Genomic DNA, 16,570 nt, shown 5'->3' with positions numbered 1-16,570 from the left:
AAGAGGAGGAATACTTGGGAGGACACAATCCACTTGAAAGAATTTTACAGATAGTTAACGTGTCCTTTTAATAGATTTCTTCCTACCACAGATTCCTCCGCTTGCATAGACTCCCAAAGCAGTAAAGAACCATACAAGAGGGAGAATTACAAGTACAACCACCCAGACCAGAAATCTCTTCGACACCAGACAAGGAAACATGCACAAGGAAGCCCACGTACCTGCTTGACAGACCTCCAAAACAAGGGCACCTCTCTACATGGCAGAATTGGCCACCAGACCTGAGTGAGCCCAGAGACCTTTAGACACATCCATTCCATATAGATCATAGTACTCTGAAATGCAAAGGATGATCCACTAGCCAGGGACCCTGGATCTCCATTTAATTTTCAAAATGGTCCCCAATTGGTTATTTCACAGGTTGTGTCTCTCCCTCTTGGATTAGTTATTCGGTAACTCAGCAGGCATCTTTCATAGGCTTTGAATGTTGGGACTGCCAGGGGGACTCTTGCATAGGCCTTAAGCTTACTGATTCCCAGAAGGCCTTTCTCGCAGGTTTAGGTTTTCAAAGTTCACAGTAGATGTTTCTCATAGGATCTTGAGTTTCATGATTCACAGACAGACGTCTCCAAGACTTTGGGTTCCCACAGCAAGTTTTCTTCCAGACCATGGGTTTCCGAATGAAAGGGTATTCCACCCAACCTCATTTAGAGTCCTTTTGTGCAGCCAATATTCGTGCCATCCTGCCACAGGCCTCAGTCTTCCCCAGGGGTTGTTGGTGGGAAACCTTTGGTTCTGGTTTTCCAATTGTCCCAAAGGCTTCAGAGCCGCTGTTGAGTCCTTCTGGTCAGTCGTCCCCCCTTCCAGAGTTTAGCAGCTCTCCACCTCTCCAAGCTGGCAAAGTCTTCCTCCAGGTATAAATCCTTTCAACCTTCTTCTCTCCAGGAGACTCCCCTTATAGTAAGGGAGTATAAGCAGGCATATTTGCTCTTTCTGGATCCATGACTTCTAGTGACCCCTGGATCTCCATTTAATTTCTAAAATGGTCCCTAGTTGGTTATTTCACAGGTTGTTCTCTCTCCCTTGGGTTAGTTATTCGGTAACTGTCTCATTTCCTCTTACGACCTCTTTAGGAATTGTCTCTTTGTGTTGTCCAATAGCTGCCTTGATTCCATTCCTCATGGTATAAAACTGTGAGGTTTCTAAGGGGTCCGTGGCACCATCTTGGAAATCCCTCAGCCTGCAAGAGTGGCTCCAAGGGACCTCGCATGTGTGCTTGGTTGTGACCACATCAGTGCTCGGTGATGCCTCAGAATGCATACAGTTAGACTTCTTTGAGCCTGGTAAGTAACGAGTCCACCTTTGTAAGTCCACAGACTTCCACTGTTGCATGATTAACCGACTTGGAAAAATGCTCAAATTTGGTGTGACCCTCAACTAGTGTCTCTACCTGTTTCTCCTCTCAGATTTGCCTGAACATTGTACTCAGGAAAGATCTCACCTTGATTTATGCCCATATCATTACAAGTAGTAGTTACAGAGGCATGCTGGTACTTGTAGCTAAAGTTACTTCCTTTATGCAATGGCTCATTTGGTGGAGCCATGAAACTACTGTGCCTCTTGGAGAGTACCAGGCCTTTGGGATCCCGGCTAGTCTGCCATCACAGTGGAACATTAGGTAGTAGACGGACCAAACCGTCCCAGGAGGCCTACTATCCCCCATAGGTTAGTCTGGGGAATTTGGGATATTCACCACAGTGTGCAGTGCAGGTCTGAGGTGGGTGTGAGCATGCAGGAGATTGCTAAATTAATGTGTGTGTAAATAGCGGAGCTCTGCCTGTACAGCAATGGGGTGGTGTGCGTTCAATGTTTGGTGTACTGTCTGTGTGTAGGACTATGGGCTATTGGCAGTACATGAATGTGTGCAGTGAAGTATGGAGCCAAGTGTGGTGTGAAGCGTGGAGGTGTGTGATTGTGTGCACGCATACTGCTATATGTGTGGGTGTGCGGTGCAGTGCTATGGGTTGGATGTGCATGATTGAATTTATATTTAAGCACATATGCAGTTATTGAAATCAAAAAATAATTCTCAACAAACACACATGAGTATTAAATATCTTAATCGTCTTCATAAACCACATGCAGGAGTTTTTTTGTGTCTTTCCCAAAATGTAACATTGACTTACCCCTTTTCAATGCTGGCCTGCACTGCTGACACAATGCCTTCTAGGATCTGAAGTGGGTCTGTAGAAAAAGTCAGGTGGGAACCATCTCTGCTGTGAACAAAATAAATAAAAAGTTCATGATTAGGCAATGAATTCATTAGGGTGCCTGACTACACTTCCTAATTTGATTTTTTGTTATAGTTTATTTCATTTTCAAAAGCATAAAGAACATTGTAGAATAAACCTATGTAATCTAAACATGACAAGGAAAAATGCCTCAATGATACGAAACCAGAACAATCAGCCATACAATTATCATAGATGTGGAATGGGAGGAAGGAATCCATTACAAACGCCAAGTCTGGACATTAAGGGCTTACCAGGCTCCTTGGAACCATCCATATGCTTCATTCCTGGAGGTAGCCTCCCTGGGTCTTTTCCTGCCATCTGCTCAAATATGAGAGGGTTGCACAGAAGATTCTGTGTCAACTGACAGATGTGTTCTTCCTGCACACCACAAGAAAACGTTCTTGAAAAAGAAAGTCTGTCTTTCTTTGTAGGTCTTTCCCTGTCATCATTCATAGTCTGTTAAATAGAGTTTATGTTCCAAAAGCCTCCCACTACAAGCTGGGCACTCCTTACAGCATAGAGTTGGGTAGCATCTCTCATGTGAAGCAAACACTCCTGGTGAAGTTCCAAGATTTGTCTAAGCAAGTTCCCCAGTATCTTTCAGAGATGGGGTATGTCAGCTATATCTGTAAGTGCCTGGACATAGCCTAAGGTCTATCCCTATCTCAGGGCCTAACCCTGTTACCAAAGCCTATCTCCTGTCTCTGCTCTGACACTCCAACTACATGTTAGCTGGCGTCCTCGCCATTCTGCCCAGCGATTGTTCTTCCTCCCATTTTTCCCAGATAATGGGTAGGCTGGCATTGCCACACGGTCTGATTGTCGCTGGCCCTATACCTCCCAAGACCTTCCCAACATTTACCTATCTTGCGTCCGATTCCTCCCCTGCTTGTCATGTCCTACTGTAAGCCACCATGCAGTGATGCAAGCTGCAGATTTTTCTTTGTTCTTACACTGCATGCTCTATGGTAGCAGAGTGGCATCTTTTAATTAAGTGTGCTAGACGATTTCAGATATGGAATCTCAGTCTGCCTCTGAATTTCATTAACATTACCAGCATTTCCTAGCGCTATATGAATGAGCAGTGAAGTCATGCATTCCTATGCAGCCCTGAACTATGTTTAAAAAATTCTGGACGCAATGAGGCGTGGCGCTCCACAATCAGTACCCATTGCATCTGCTATACCATTTGCTCCAGTTCTTTTGATCTTTCTATGCAAATGCTGCCTGAATTCTGACCTCCTTGAATTGTCCTTGTTTTTAGGTATATTAGTATATTTCAGTTTTTATCTTGGACCTCAGCTTGCCCACAGAGTTGCATAACCTATTGGCCAAATCTATCTGGTATCTGTGCCAGTTTTTATATTTTGACCACAGCCCACTTTCTGAACTGTGCCTGGCCCGACACGTATACTGTTATTACTTTAGATTAGGCCAGACTCTTCCTTCCTGGTCTCAGTTGACCTGGTCACCAGGGAGTCCCTGTGTCTATACAAACTGGGGACAACTTCCCTACCCGACCAATATTTATATAATTCACCTTTTTGGGGCTTGCTTTTTTCTCTGATGTTTCATCACTCCCAGTTTCCCCTTGCCTCTCAGTTCTCAACCCCCGTGGCCATTGCATTACAGCCACTGGTTGGGTCCTCTTGTCATTGGAGGGGAACTTGCTTACATCCTTGTGTAGTTGGGTACCAGCACCTTGGTTAACATCAGATGTATCATTGGAGCTGCTGTATTCTTTAACATGCTATCAGGGTTACTACTTCTCAAAGACTCACTTCAGGTAATACTTAATTTCTCATCCAGGTAGATGTTCCCTCTGTTGTTTTGTTATACGAGTATTCTTCTCACCTCCTTTTTTCTGTTCTCTCCTTACAGAGTGGTCTCAGAGGTTATATCTTGGCCTGCAATGTCAACCCGCACAGACCTTCCCTAGCACAGAAGAGGTGCTGATATTTTGCAAGCTCTCTCTGATTGCGATATGACCCTCGAACTAGATATCTCACTTCCTTGCCATATCTTTTCCCTTACCTCTCACCACAACTAAACCTGCTCCTGCAATGTCATCCCTTTCCAAACATCCATCTCCTCCTGCACCTCCAGCTCACACCACACCTCCACCACCTGATGTACCCTCAGCTTTCTGCACCACCACCTACTCCTGCATCGACTGCTCTCTCCTCAGCTCCACTTCCTCATACAAGTTCAGTTCTCTCTGCACACCCACCTCTCCACAAATTGCTGTTCTGCTATTCCAAACATTCAGACCCGCTATAGATCTGGGCATGTTTTTGCTTTTATCTGGTATCAGTTCCGCACCCTGGGTTTGGCTATGATCTAGGCATTGAAAATGTGTGTAGAAATTGTTCCTATCTCGGGAATGCCTATGCAGTACCACTACAAGTGTGTTTTTTTCCAGTTGGGCGTCCAGTTATGAAGACCGAGCCTTTTATAGGCTGATCCACCATCTGGAAACTCTCAGTTTCATGCATGAGTGTCAAAACGCACAAAACTGAGTTCGCAAAGAAGGTGTGGCAGGGCCAGAAACTGTTCTACATCTTGCTCATGGACTGTAGACCCTAAAGGAAAGAATTCAGGTTGGAAAAACAAGTTGGTAATCAGCGCTGTCTCGTTGTTCATTTGTAGTTCCTGAGAAGCCGTGTCTATGCTTTAAATGGACAGAAACAGTGGCAATCCTTTGTGCCCAGTAGGTGGAGGGAGTCTAGGATCCTCCACCTACCATCACCTGTGTCGTCCCAACAAACAGCCATATGGCCAGGCATGGGACATCGTTGCAGAGAGCAAAGTGACATATTGAGCATGAACAGGTACAAGGTTCTTTGTGTCCAGGTCCAGAGAGATTAAGATCATGGTTCTTTTGCTTGGATTCAAATTACTCAACACTAAAGAAATCAGATGTAACAGCCTGAATGTGTAAATGGGGTCGAACTCCCAAGGAATTAATTAATTGCCTTGGGCAATAGCCACAGGGAACTACGTGAGCAACAGATCTCACACTTCTTATTTAAACTGGAAGCTGACAGGTTAATCTGGAGAGTCGCCCATATGGAGCAGAACTGCTATACTATCACCCTGTTCAGCTCCCACTCATAGGAGATTCCTGAGAGCGACTCAACACATCAGCCTGAGAAGTAAGACTGGCAGCGAGTATTAAAGCAGCCACTGTAACCACATTCTTGATCGTCCAAATATACAGGCTTATGACATACCACCAAAGCTTGGGAAACACCACATCACCCATCTTTTTAATGTTGTGCATGGTGGCGGTGTTGTCTGTGAGGACCGGGACATCCAAATCTCTGACTGATGGTAAAAATTATCACAATGCCAGATTAACTACTCTGTTTCCCATTAGGTTGTATGAGGAAGACCTTTTCCCTGCCTTCACACAGGCAGCTCACTGAAAAATCTGGCAGATGAGCTCCCCACTCCATCAAGGATATGTCTATGGGCCACAGCTACTGGAATGAGCCCTGTCTTCCTCAAAGAGGTTGGTCCTGAATGCCCATCAGAGTAGGTCATTGTAGACTTGTGGGGGGAAGGAAGGATAAATAACCCTTTACATCCTTGTTGAATTGGGATCATTATCTCCTCAGGAAATATAAAGATGCAAGACACCATGAGCACTACAATACTCAAGAAAACACCTATCAGTAGTTCAATGCTTGGTTGGAAGAGGGCTACCACAGTCTGGATGCTTGCCTCTCTCTCATCGGGAGAGATGACTCACTTCACATCCAGGACTGCCTCTATCAACTGTAGACATTTGGAGAGGGCCAGAAATTACATTTTTAGGATGATGGAGAAACCTAATTTATTAAGTAGGGTGCACATTGTCCCAATGTCTTCTAGGGCAGACTCCTCCTATATAGCCTGTCCTAGACATACATTAATTTCTTGTGAAGAAAGGCTGTGACCATCACCATGACCTTCGTAATTACTCGGGGGCCGAAGTAAGGCCAAATAGGTGAATTGTGAACTCGTTATGTTTGGTATCGACAAGGATGTGAAGAATATGGTATCCCCTAATTTCCCTACAACCATTTCATCACATTTTGCCACAGAACATTTCACTGTGGTAAAATGTGGTGAAAGGGCTGTGGGTTGAGGGTAAAATAGGAAGGGCGGTGTGATAAATCAGATGTGTTAATCCCAAAGACTGTGACCCTGCTCATGTGGCCAGGGAAAGGCAGATGCTTCCTGGTCTTGACCCTGGGTATGGTGTTCTGCGGGAGGATCACATCGGAGGGAACTCGGGTCAGGAGAACAAGAGAACCCTCTAACCAACTTCCTAATGATCCCATACTCTTAGTGGCCCATTGTAAAATGGGAACCTTTCAAGAAAAAAGGAACAAGATCATTAGGGACTTCAAGTCCCATAATGCTCTAGGTACTGGGACGAGGAAGAGGTGCTCAGAGGTGAAGAACCGTATAATGCAGTCTAGTGGTCCTAATGACCCACACCTGAGCGAAGCTTTTAAATATTTAAAGCCCTTTCAGGTGCAGGCCTTTATAAAACAGCAGCAGCAGTGGGAGCAGAAGGAAGACGACGCCAGAGCCACTGCTGTATATCAAGTGTGTTGCGGTGCGGATCGAGCCGTAGGAATTGGGAATTGGAGATGCAGAGCGGATACTGGCTGTCCCGTAGTAGAAAAGAGGAGTTCTCCTAAGTCTGTGCCTTGCTCCAGTGGCTGGCGTGAACCTGAGTATGTCAGGAGTGAAGCAGGCTCCCTGGGCAGAAGACGTTAGCACCGAGAATGTGACTGGAGCTGTCATACGCCCAAGTCCCGATGGGAGAAGAAGAGATGTCAGCAGCCGGTCGATCAAAAGCACAGATAAAGACTGGCGAGTTGGCCTTTGTTAGGTAACCCAGGTGCGCTCCGCAACAGACAGCTGACTGGAAATAAGTCTTTTGAATACCGAAATAATGAATCAAGCTTTTTTGGAGTACCATTTATATTGAGGGAGACTGAATGTAGAAAGATTGTAACCATCATTGCCAAAGTAAAGAGGGTGCAATATTTGAACAACCTAACAACCAGCATTGCCTAAACCAAAGAAGGGCAATTATAAATAAAAAGGGAAACAGCTTTCCTAAAGAGAGAAACTTGACCAAGAGATAGCTCAGCAGATTGAGCGGTCGCTGCTGCGATCTGAGCATGATCTGTAGGTTGCAGGTTCGATTCCCGGCAAGGCCAACTCAGCCTTTAATCCTTCCGAGGTCGATAAATGAGTACCAATTTCAGTTGCGTGATATTGTATGTAAATATGTGCTCTGTAAAGCGCTTTGGATTAAGGCGCTATATAAATAAGGAACAAGTTACTTACCTGTAACTGTTGTTCTCCAGCATGGGTCTGGCATGGATTCACATGCTCATGAATATTCCCCGTCGTCAGGCTGGGAATCCTCGGTAAAGAAAAAACCAGTATCAGTTTCGTTTCTGATCTGTCTTTCGTAGTAATAACCAATCACTGGTCTCTGCGTCATACTGACCACAGCCAATGACTGCCCTCTACCTAAGCACCGCCTCTGGCAGCCATCTTCAGATTTGGAAGCACGTGAAGTGGCAGTATGACCAAGTGAAGAGCCGCAGAGGGGTAGGCGGGAGGGTTCGCATGTGAATCCATGCCAGACCCATGCTGGAGAACAACAGTTACAGGTAAGTAACTTGTTCCTTCTCCAGCATGGGGTCTGGCATGGATTCACATGCTCATGAATAAAGAATACATAGCAGTACACACATGCACAACCACGGGAGGTGGCAAAGGCTCAACATTAAGAATTGCATCAAACTCAACATCAAGCATCTTACCTCCTCACCAGGCTCACCTCAGGCGAACAGGTTGCGCAGCACTGCTTGGCCGACCCTGGACTCCTCCCTGGAATCCCGATCGACGCAGTAGAACTTCGTGAAGGTGTGCGTCGACCTCCACGTAGCAGCCCTGCATATGTCCAGCAGGGGCACACCAGAAAGGAACGCCGTGGTAGCTGCGATCGCTCTGGTGGAATGGGCTCTCGGACGGCCGGGCAGCGGTCGGTTTGCCAACCGATGACAGTACATGATACAGCCGGAGAGCCATCTGGAAATGGAAGCCTTCGAGAGAGCCTTCCCCTGATTGACAGGTCCAAAGTTCACAAAGAGTTGTGACGTCTTCCGAAAACACTTCGTGCGGTCCACGTAGAACTTCAGCGCTCTAGCCACATCCAGCGAGTGCAAAGTCCTCTCAGCCGGCGACGAAGGCGACGGGAAGAATACAGGCAACACCAAGGGTTCGTTGCGATGGAAGTCCGACGGTACCTTGGGCATGAAGGAGGGGTGCGTCCTGAGCACTACCCTCGTGTCGTGAAAAGTCAAGTACGGGGCCTTGCAGGAAAGGGCCTGGATCTCTCCCACCCGTCGTGCGGAGGTGATGGCCACAAGAAACGCTGTCTTCCACGACAGAAACTTCAACGGGGCCGAGTGCAGAGGCTCGAACGGAGGTCCCATGAGCTTGGTCAGCACCACGTTGAGCTCCCACGCCGGGGCCGGAGCCTTCACCGGCGGGAACGATCTGAACAGTCCCTTCATAAACTCTTTCACCAGACGATGAGACCACAAGGACGTCCGTCCCGTGGTTCTGGTGTATCGGGAGATCGCAGCAAGATGAATCTTGATGGACGCGTGTGCCAGTCCAGCTTTGGCCAGCGTCAGCAGGTACGGCAGAACTTGGGGAGCCGTAATCCGTAGAGGGTTAATCTTCTGTGCGTGGCACCAGACAGAGAACCTCTTCCATTTGTGTCCGTAGCATTTAAGAGTCGAGGACGCCCTGGCCTTTGCAAGAACCTCTCTGCAGTCGGCCGGTATGTCGTATCCTCCAAACTCTAGCGCTGCAGGAGCCAGGCCTGCAAGTTCAGCGATTTCGGGTCGTGGTGGAGGATGGCGCCTCCTTCCCTGGAGAGCAGATCCGCGTCCACCGGCAGCTTGATTGGCGGGGACGCTGCCAAGTCCAGAAGGTCCGGGAACCATATCTGCCTCGGCCACGCAGGTGCGACGAGGATCATACTGCACCGTGACCTCTTGAGCTGGTTGACGAGCCGGATTAGCAGTGGCAAAGGAGGGAACGCGTAGAGGAACCGGCCCTCCCAGGGGAACGAGAAAGCATCGCCCATGCTCCTCGCCTGGGGAAACCTGCTGGCGAACCTCCGGCACTTGGAGTTCGTCGCCGTCGCGAACAGGTCGATCTGGGGTGTGCCCCACCGTCGGAAGAGGCGATCCACTAGATCCTGCCGTAGTTCCCACTCGTGGCACGAGCGCAGCTCCCTGCTGAGTGAGTCGGCGATGGTGTTTTTTATCCCTGCCAGATGAAACGGCACCAGAAACATCCCTTGGGCGACTGCCCAATGCCACAGGTCCTGCGCCTCCTTGGACAGTGCTGGGGACCTGGTTCCGCCCTGTTTTCTGATGTAAAACATGGTGGTGGTGTTGTCGGTGAAGATCCTCACCACCTTGCCCTTGAGGGACGGAAGGAAGGACCTGAGGGCCCAAAACACTGCACGGAGCTCCAGGACGTTGATATGTAAGGATTTCTCCGTCGGGAGCCAAAGGCCCCTTGCGTGCAGATTTTCGGTGTGCGCTCCCCACCCTTCCAGGGAGGCATCCGTGGTCACTGTCTCCTGGTGGGCTGGGGTCTGGAAGTCCATGCCCGCCGTCAGATGCGCGCGGGTGCCCCACCACCGGATCGCTCGTCGGAAACTCTCGTCGAGTGTGATCCTTTCCTCGAAGCTGCCCGTCGTTTGGATCCAGCGCGCGTCGAGGAACTCCTGCAACAGGCGCATCCGAGGCATGCACATGGGAATGAGATAGATGCAGGAAGACATCATTCTGAGGAGGGACTTGATGGACCTCACCTTGGCCGCGTCGGCCACCAACATCCGCTGCACCTTGCCCAGGATGGTCCTGGTCCTCTCCTCCGACGGGGAGGCCAGAAGGGACACTGTGTTGAGCCTCGCTCCCAGAAACAGAGCGTCTTGCGCGGGTACCAGGTGGGATTTGGCGTAGTTCACGGAGAATCCCAGGTCCGTGAGAAGTTGGACGGTCCTTGCCGTGTGAACCACGGCGAGCTCCCTCGTCTTGGCTCGGATGAGCCAGTCGTCCAGGTAGGGGTAGACGTGGATCCCCTCGCGGCGCAGCTGCGCCACCACCGGTGCGAGGCACTTGGTGAACACCCAGGGTGCCGACCGTAGACCGGAGGGGAGGGCTTTGAACTGGTAATGACGCCCTTGGACCACAAACCTGAGGAATTTTCGGTGCCCCTTTAGGATGGGAATATGGAAGTAGGCATCCTCCAAATCCAACAACGACAGGAAGTCTCCTTCCTCCAGCTGACCCAGGACGTGCTGGAGGGTGACCATCCGGAACTTTTGCGCCTTGATGAACTTGTTCAGACGTCGCAGGTCCAGGATGGGGCGCCATCCCCCCGTCTTCTTCTTCACGAGGAAGTATCTCGAGTACACTCCGGAGCCCCGAAGCCTCTTTGGGACGAGTTCGATGGCGCCCTTCCTGAGCATCGCCTTTACCTCCAGGAGAAGTTGAGGGACGTGAAGTTCTTTCCTGGCCACGGGGGGGATGCGCGGACACCTTCTTTGAAACTCGAGCGCGTGGCCCCGACCAAGGCGTCCAGCACCCAACGGTCGGTGGAGATGGACTCCCACACGCTGACGAAGCTCGCCAGCCGGCCTCCCACCGGGGTGCTTCGGTGGGGGCCCGACCCCACGGCCGGTTCAATCCTGCTTGGACGAGGCTTTGCCGCCTTGACCTCCTTGGCGACGACGGCGGGGTCCGCCAGACTTGCCTCGTCCTCTGTAGGCCTCCTGAGACGACGAGCGGGCCGCTTGACGGTAGGTGGAGAAACCGCCGCCGGAACCTTTGGAGGCGCCCTTGCCTCCGCTGCTCCGAAAGGGCGTCTGTCGTTGTTGCAGAACTCCCAGGGCCCGGGCCGTCTCAGTGTCCGCTTTAATGGCCTGAAGGGAATCGTCCACTGTTTTGCCAAACAGGTTGTTCCCATCGAAGGGCATGTCCAGGACTCTGGTCTGAACGTCTTGACGGAAGTCCGTAGCCTTGAGCCATTCACGCCGCCTAAGGCAAACGCCGTTGCCCAACTGGCGGAACCCAGTGTCGGCGATGTCCGTCGCAACGGTAATGGCATGGTCAGAAGCCACCTCACCTTCCTGCAGGATCTCCAGGGCCTCTGTCCTCTTGTCGTCCGGCAGGAAGTCCAGCAGGGGAGCCAGTTTGTACCAGAGCTTCCTGTCGTAGCGGGCCACGATAGCCAAGGCGTTGGCCGCTTTAATCGTCGTCGCTGCCGACGAGATGACTCTGCGTCCCATAGCGTCCAATTTCTTTCCCTCACCGTCCGGTGGGGAAGTCGATGTGGAGGCCGCACCCCCCCCGCTTTCTTCCTGGCCGCCGCGGAGACGACGGAGTCCGGGGTAGGCTGCGCCCAGAGGCACAGGGGGGCCGTGTCCGGGACCCGGTACTTCTTCTCGTACCGGTCTCTTCTAGCTGGCGTCGTGGAAGGGTTCTTGAGGAGGGTGAGGCCCTCATCCCAAATGTCGTCCAATAGAGGCACTGAGAGGACCGTCTTCCTCTTGGCCTCGCGCCGCTGATAAAGGAAACCTTCCTTCTTCTTCTCCTCAGGGCAGAGTTGAAAAAGCTTGGATGCCCTGGAGATCATGGAGTGGAACGATCCAATCTCGTCGGGCGGAGAAGCCCTGGTGGGAGGCGACGACGGTACATCCTCGTCGTATACCTCGTCGTCCGTACCCGTCGCTGCCGTGTCAGTCCCCGTATCATCCCCTCGGGTGGACGGGGAGGAGGGCTGGAAGGGGCGCGACGGCTGAAAAGGAGGCGGAGGGTGGATCCTTCTTTTCTTGGTAGGGGGAACACCAGAAGGTCCCGGTTCTGGGTCCCCCGACGGGAGAGGTTCCGTCGGCAACGGTAGTCTCGTCCTTATCTCTGAGCATAAGGACTGTATAGCCAACAAAATGGCCGCCGAGTTGTCTCGCGGCGCTGGCAGAGGGGAATCCGACGGGCGATCAGGGGCCCCGTCGGTACCCTCGACGATGTCGTCGTCACCTGCGTCGGGATCCATCCCGACGGGTCGGTCTTCTTCCACGCCGAGGCCGTGGCTTAAGACTTCACCAGCTCCTCCTCCGAGGTTGAGGCCGAATCTACGACGATGCCCTGCCCCCCCTTTTTCTTCCCCACGGGGGATTTCACGGGGGTCCTATCGATGGGCACAAAAGATGACTCCCTCCGAGGTGGCAGGGAGACTCTGAGCCCCGAGGTCGCCACCACTGGTGTAGCCTGCACAGGCTGAGCCAGGGCCGCCGCGACAGTTTCGATAGAGGGCTTGGCCGGATGGATTAAGGCCTTCACCACCTTAGGTGCGCTCACCGCCTTATCCTTGAGGGGGGGGGGACACCGCCTCGCTCCCCCTCCGATGGGGCCTTCGAGCTCGACCGGGGCCTCTCCAGGAGCTTCGCCGGGTGCTCGGCCTTCCTCTTACCCGACCCAGAGCGTTGGCTCGTGGTTGATGGTGCCGGGGAGGGTGCGCCCTGCCTGGCGCCCGTAGAGCCCGACCGTTCGGCGCTCCCGGCGCCAGCGGACTCGCGGTGCTTGGCCTTATGTTGGACCCCCGTCGCCGGGGCGTCCTCAAAGGTCTTAGAAGACCGCTCAGATTTCTTCTTCTTCTTCTTCTCGCCGGACGGGCTCTTCCCTTCTAGCCAGTTGGCGAGACGTTGATGGCGGTCCTTCATGGTCCGCCCCGACATGTTGCCGCAAAACGCACAGTCCTTCTCCACGTGCGTCTTGTCCTCATGTAGGCAGTAGAGACAAAAGGAGTGTTCGTCCTCCTTGAAGACGTTCTGCAGCTGGCATCCAGGGCAGACCCTGAACAGCTTTCCGGGCGTCGAGCTTCCCTTCTCCTGGGCCATGACCGGGCCTGAGAAACTTCTGGAGTCCTCCAAAAGCGTAGCTCGACGAATCTTCACCCCTGAGGGGCGCAGACGAATCCGACACAGGTCCCCGTTGATCGGATAGAGAGTCGGTGGAGCTTGAGGCTCTTTTGACCGAAAAAACGAAGTTTTTGAGAAAAAACGTGAAAAAAATAGCACTAACGCTCGAGAGCAATAGCACGAGGATCCCAACACATGAACGTGCGGTAAAAATCTGAAGATGGCTGCCAGAGGCGGTGCTTAGGTAGAGGGCAGTCATTGGCTGTGGTCAGTATGACGCAGAGACCAGTGATTGGTTATTACTACGAAAGACAGATCAGAAACACTCCGACGCACACGCCAAGGGAAGAGGGCAGGAGCCCTCTCCCCCTCCCAGAAGCGGCATCCACATCCTGGATCCGTACCGCAGCACAGCCACAGCACACAGGGGCCTGCCTGACCCTGTCCTACTACCCGGCCTGACCCTGGGATGCCGGGCGCAACGCGGCATGAAAACGAGGCTCAGCCTCGATAACCAGCACTAAATCGAATTCTGCATCCGCCGGCAGGCGGACGCCGGCGGCCACACGAAGGCCATACAAAGGCCTGTTCTGCGCCTGCGACCCCACTCCGACGCACACGCCAAGGGAAGAGGGCAGGAGCCCTCTCCCCCTCCCAGAAGCGGCATCCACATCCTGGATCCGTACCGCAGCACAGCCACAGCACACAGGGGTCTGCCTGGCCCTGTCCCACTACCCGGCCTGACCCTGGGATGCCGGGCGCAACGCGGCATGAAAACGAGGCTCAGCCTCGATAACCAGCACTAAATCGAATTCTGCATCCGCCGGCAGGCGGTCGCCGGCGGCCACACGAAGGCCATACAAAGGCCTGTTCTGCGCCTGTTACGCGCATGGGAGCGCGGAGTGGCCATCAACTCGGCTCAACTTGCACCCTATCCTTTACCAGAACCCTCTCGCATAAGGAGAACGCACTGTAAGTACCTGCAAGTACCGGGACATTACTGCATGCACGGACTCTTAGCCACCCCCACTCAGATGGGTCTATGGTCTCTACTACTAGTCACATACCCTTTGGTTGCATAGTGACCACACTACTGTGTTGTGCCTCATGGTCCACACTACTGTGTTGTGCCTCATGGTCGTATTTAGACCACACTACTGTGTTGTGCCTTATGGTCGTATTTAGACCACACTACTGTGTTGTGCCTCATGGTCGTATTTAGACCACACTACTGTGTTGTGCCTTATGGTCGTATTTAGACCACACTACTGTGTTGTGCCTCATGGTCGTATTTAGACCACACTACTGTGTTGTGCCTTATGGTCGTATTTAGACCACACTACTGTGTTGTGCCTTATGGTCGTATTTAGACCACACTACTGTGTTGTGCCTCATGGTCGTATTTAGACCATACTACTGTGTTGTGCCTCATGGTCGTATTTAGACCACACTACTGTGTTGTGCCTTATGGTCGTATTTAGACCACACTACTGTGTTGTGCCTCATGGTCGTATTTAGACCACACTACTGTGTTGTGCCTCATGGTCGTATTTAGACCACACTACTGTGTTGTGCCTTATGGTCGCATAGTGACCACACTACTGTGTTGTGCCCTATGGTCGTACTTAGACCACACTATTGAAACAAGGCTAGTGCCTGATTCATGCCTGTTACGTGCCAGTGTCTGCCGTCTGCCAGACCCCCTGCACGTGCCAGTGTCTGCCGCCTGCCAGACCCCCGGCATCACAGCCTTTCAACTACCCTTATCTAGGAGCTACATAGACCATCACATCCACGTGCGGCCACCCCAATTCAGGTATTATTTAGCGCTCCATAACACTCTCGACCCCACCATTTAGCATGTATCTACTCACCTCCATCTTGCTTGCCTACTTCATGATCAGCCTCAATAACACATTTCCGACCAAGATGGCTTCACACCTACCTAACATGCCAGCCCTACCCAGACACAACAACCAAGTACCTTACCTAGATTTAAACGACTTTCAGACACTGCTACCTTCCAGTCACCCTCGCACCACCACAGAAAGGAACTTAGGACTTAGAGCCAGACTAGCCAAAATCCATGAACCACTTGCCCGCTCACTGCCCACCACACAAAACTCTAGATCGCTGCCACCGCGACCAAACACCTCCACACAATCCAGTAACCCATTACAAACCCTTCAGAACTCCCGCAACCAGAGTACCCCTAAACATACACAAGACAAGCGCCATACTACTACTACTTCAAAAAACATAGCCACTATCTCTAAAAACAAAGCTAGCCCCAATATCAAGGGAGCCTTGATCAATGCCAGGTCGCTAGTAGCTCATGCTACAGAAATTGCAGACTTAATACTCACCGAAGACCTTGACTTCCTCGCCATCACTGAGACCTGGCTACACCCAGCAGCAGGCCCTATGCTTATGTTGGCAGTCCCAGATAACTACTCCATCCTGAGACAAGACCGCCCTAATTCTAGAGGAGGCGGTGTCGCCTTTATCCATAAGTGCAGTCTCACCATGAGACTAGCCACCTCGACCGATGCCCTCTCTTGCGAATCACTAGCAGTCAAAATACCACTCACTAACTCCCAAACTCTTAACATCTACTTGATCTACCGTCCGCCGGGCCCCATTGGCACCTTCGATGAAGACCTTAACTCCATCCTATCCAGCAACCTCAAAAGCTCCACTCAAGCTCTCACCTTAGGAGACTTTAACTTGGGCTACAATGACCTAGAAGACCATTCCGCTAGTACCATAGCTAATACTCTTACTGAATTAGGCTTTGTGCAAAGATGTATGACACCCACGCATACGAAAGGTAGAACACTTGACTGGGTGGCCGACCACAACTGCCTAGTGAACATTACAAATATCTCACCCCAAGCCTGGACTGACCACCATTTGGTATCATTTATGCTCTCCACCGACAGACCCCCACCCCCGCCCACCATTAAGGCCCCACCCACTCTCACAAGAAACAAGAAGAACATGACAGTAGAAAGACTTATCCCTGACCTACTCCCCACTCTCAACTCACTTCCTGATAACCTGGACCCTGAGTCCTTAGTTGAAGAATATAACAAGATTATGGCCACCTCACTGGACCGCATCGCCCCCCTTAAACTGAGATCCAGTAAACCGAAAACGCACCTTAACAAATGGTACACACCATTCCTCAAAAAACTAAGACAGCAAAAAAGAAACTGCGAGGCCATCTGGAAAAAATCCCCTTCAGTCTCTAACA

The 16,570-nt window shown here is 51.4% G+C and overlaps 1 protein-coding gene across 3 annotated transcripts in view; it reads right to left on the bottom strand.

The window, feature by feature from the left end:
• NBAS (NBAS subunit of NRZ tethering complex) overlaps positions 1 to 16,570 on the bottom strand; it is a 3,456,930-nt gene that overhangs the window by 618,206 nt on the left and 2,822,154 nt on the right. For 2 of the 3 annotated variants that reach the window (XM_069605942.1, XM_069605944.1), the window contains one exon: positions 2,187 to 2,276. In XM_069605942.1, the coding sequence (XP_069462043.1) occupies positions 2,187 to 2,276 (90 nt within the window). The remainder of the gene's footprint in view (positions 1 to 2,186; positions 2,277 to 16,570) is intronic. The other variant, XM_069605943.1, reaches the window with a different exon arrangement.

Source organism: Ambystoma mexicanum, chromosome 4p (genome assembly GCF_040938575.1).
Source record: "Ambystoma mexicanum isolate Mex_15411 chromosome 4p, UKY_AmexF1_1, whole genome shotgun sequence".
NCBI lineage: Eukaryota > Metazoa > Chordata > Amphibia > Caudata > Ambystomatidae > Ambystoma > Ambystoma mexicanum.
This window is presented reverse-complemented; position numbering and strand designations above follow the sequence as displayed.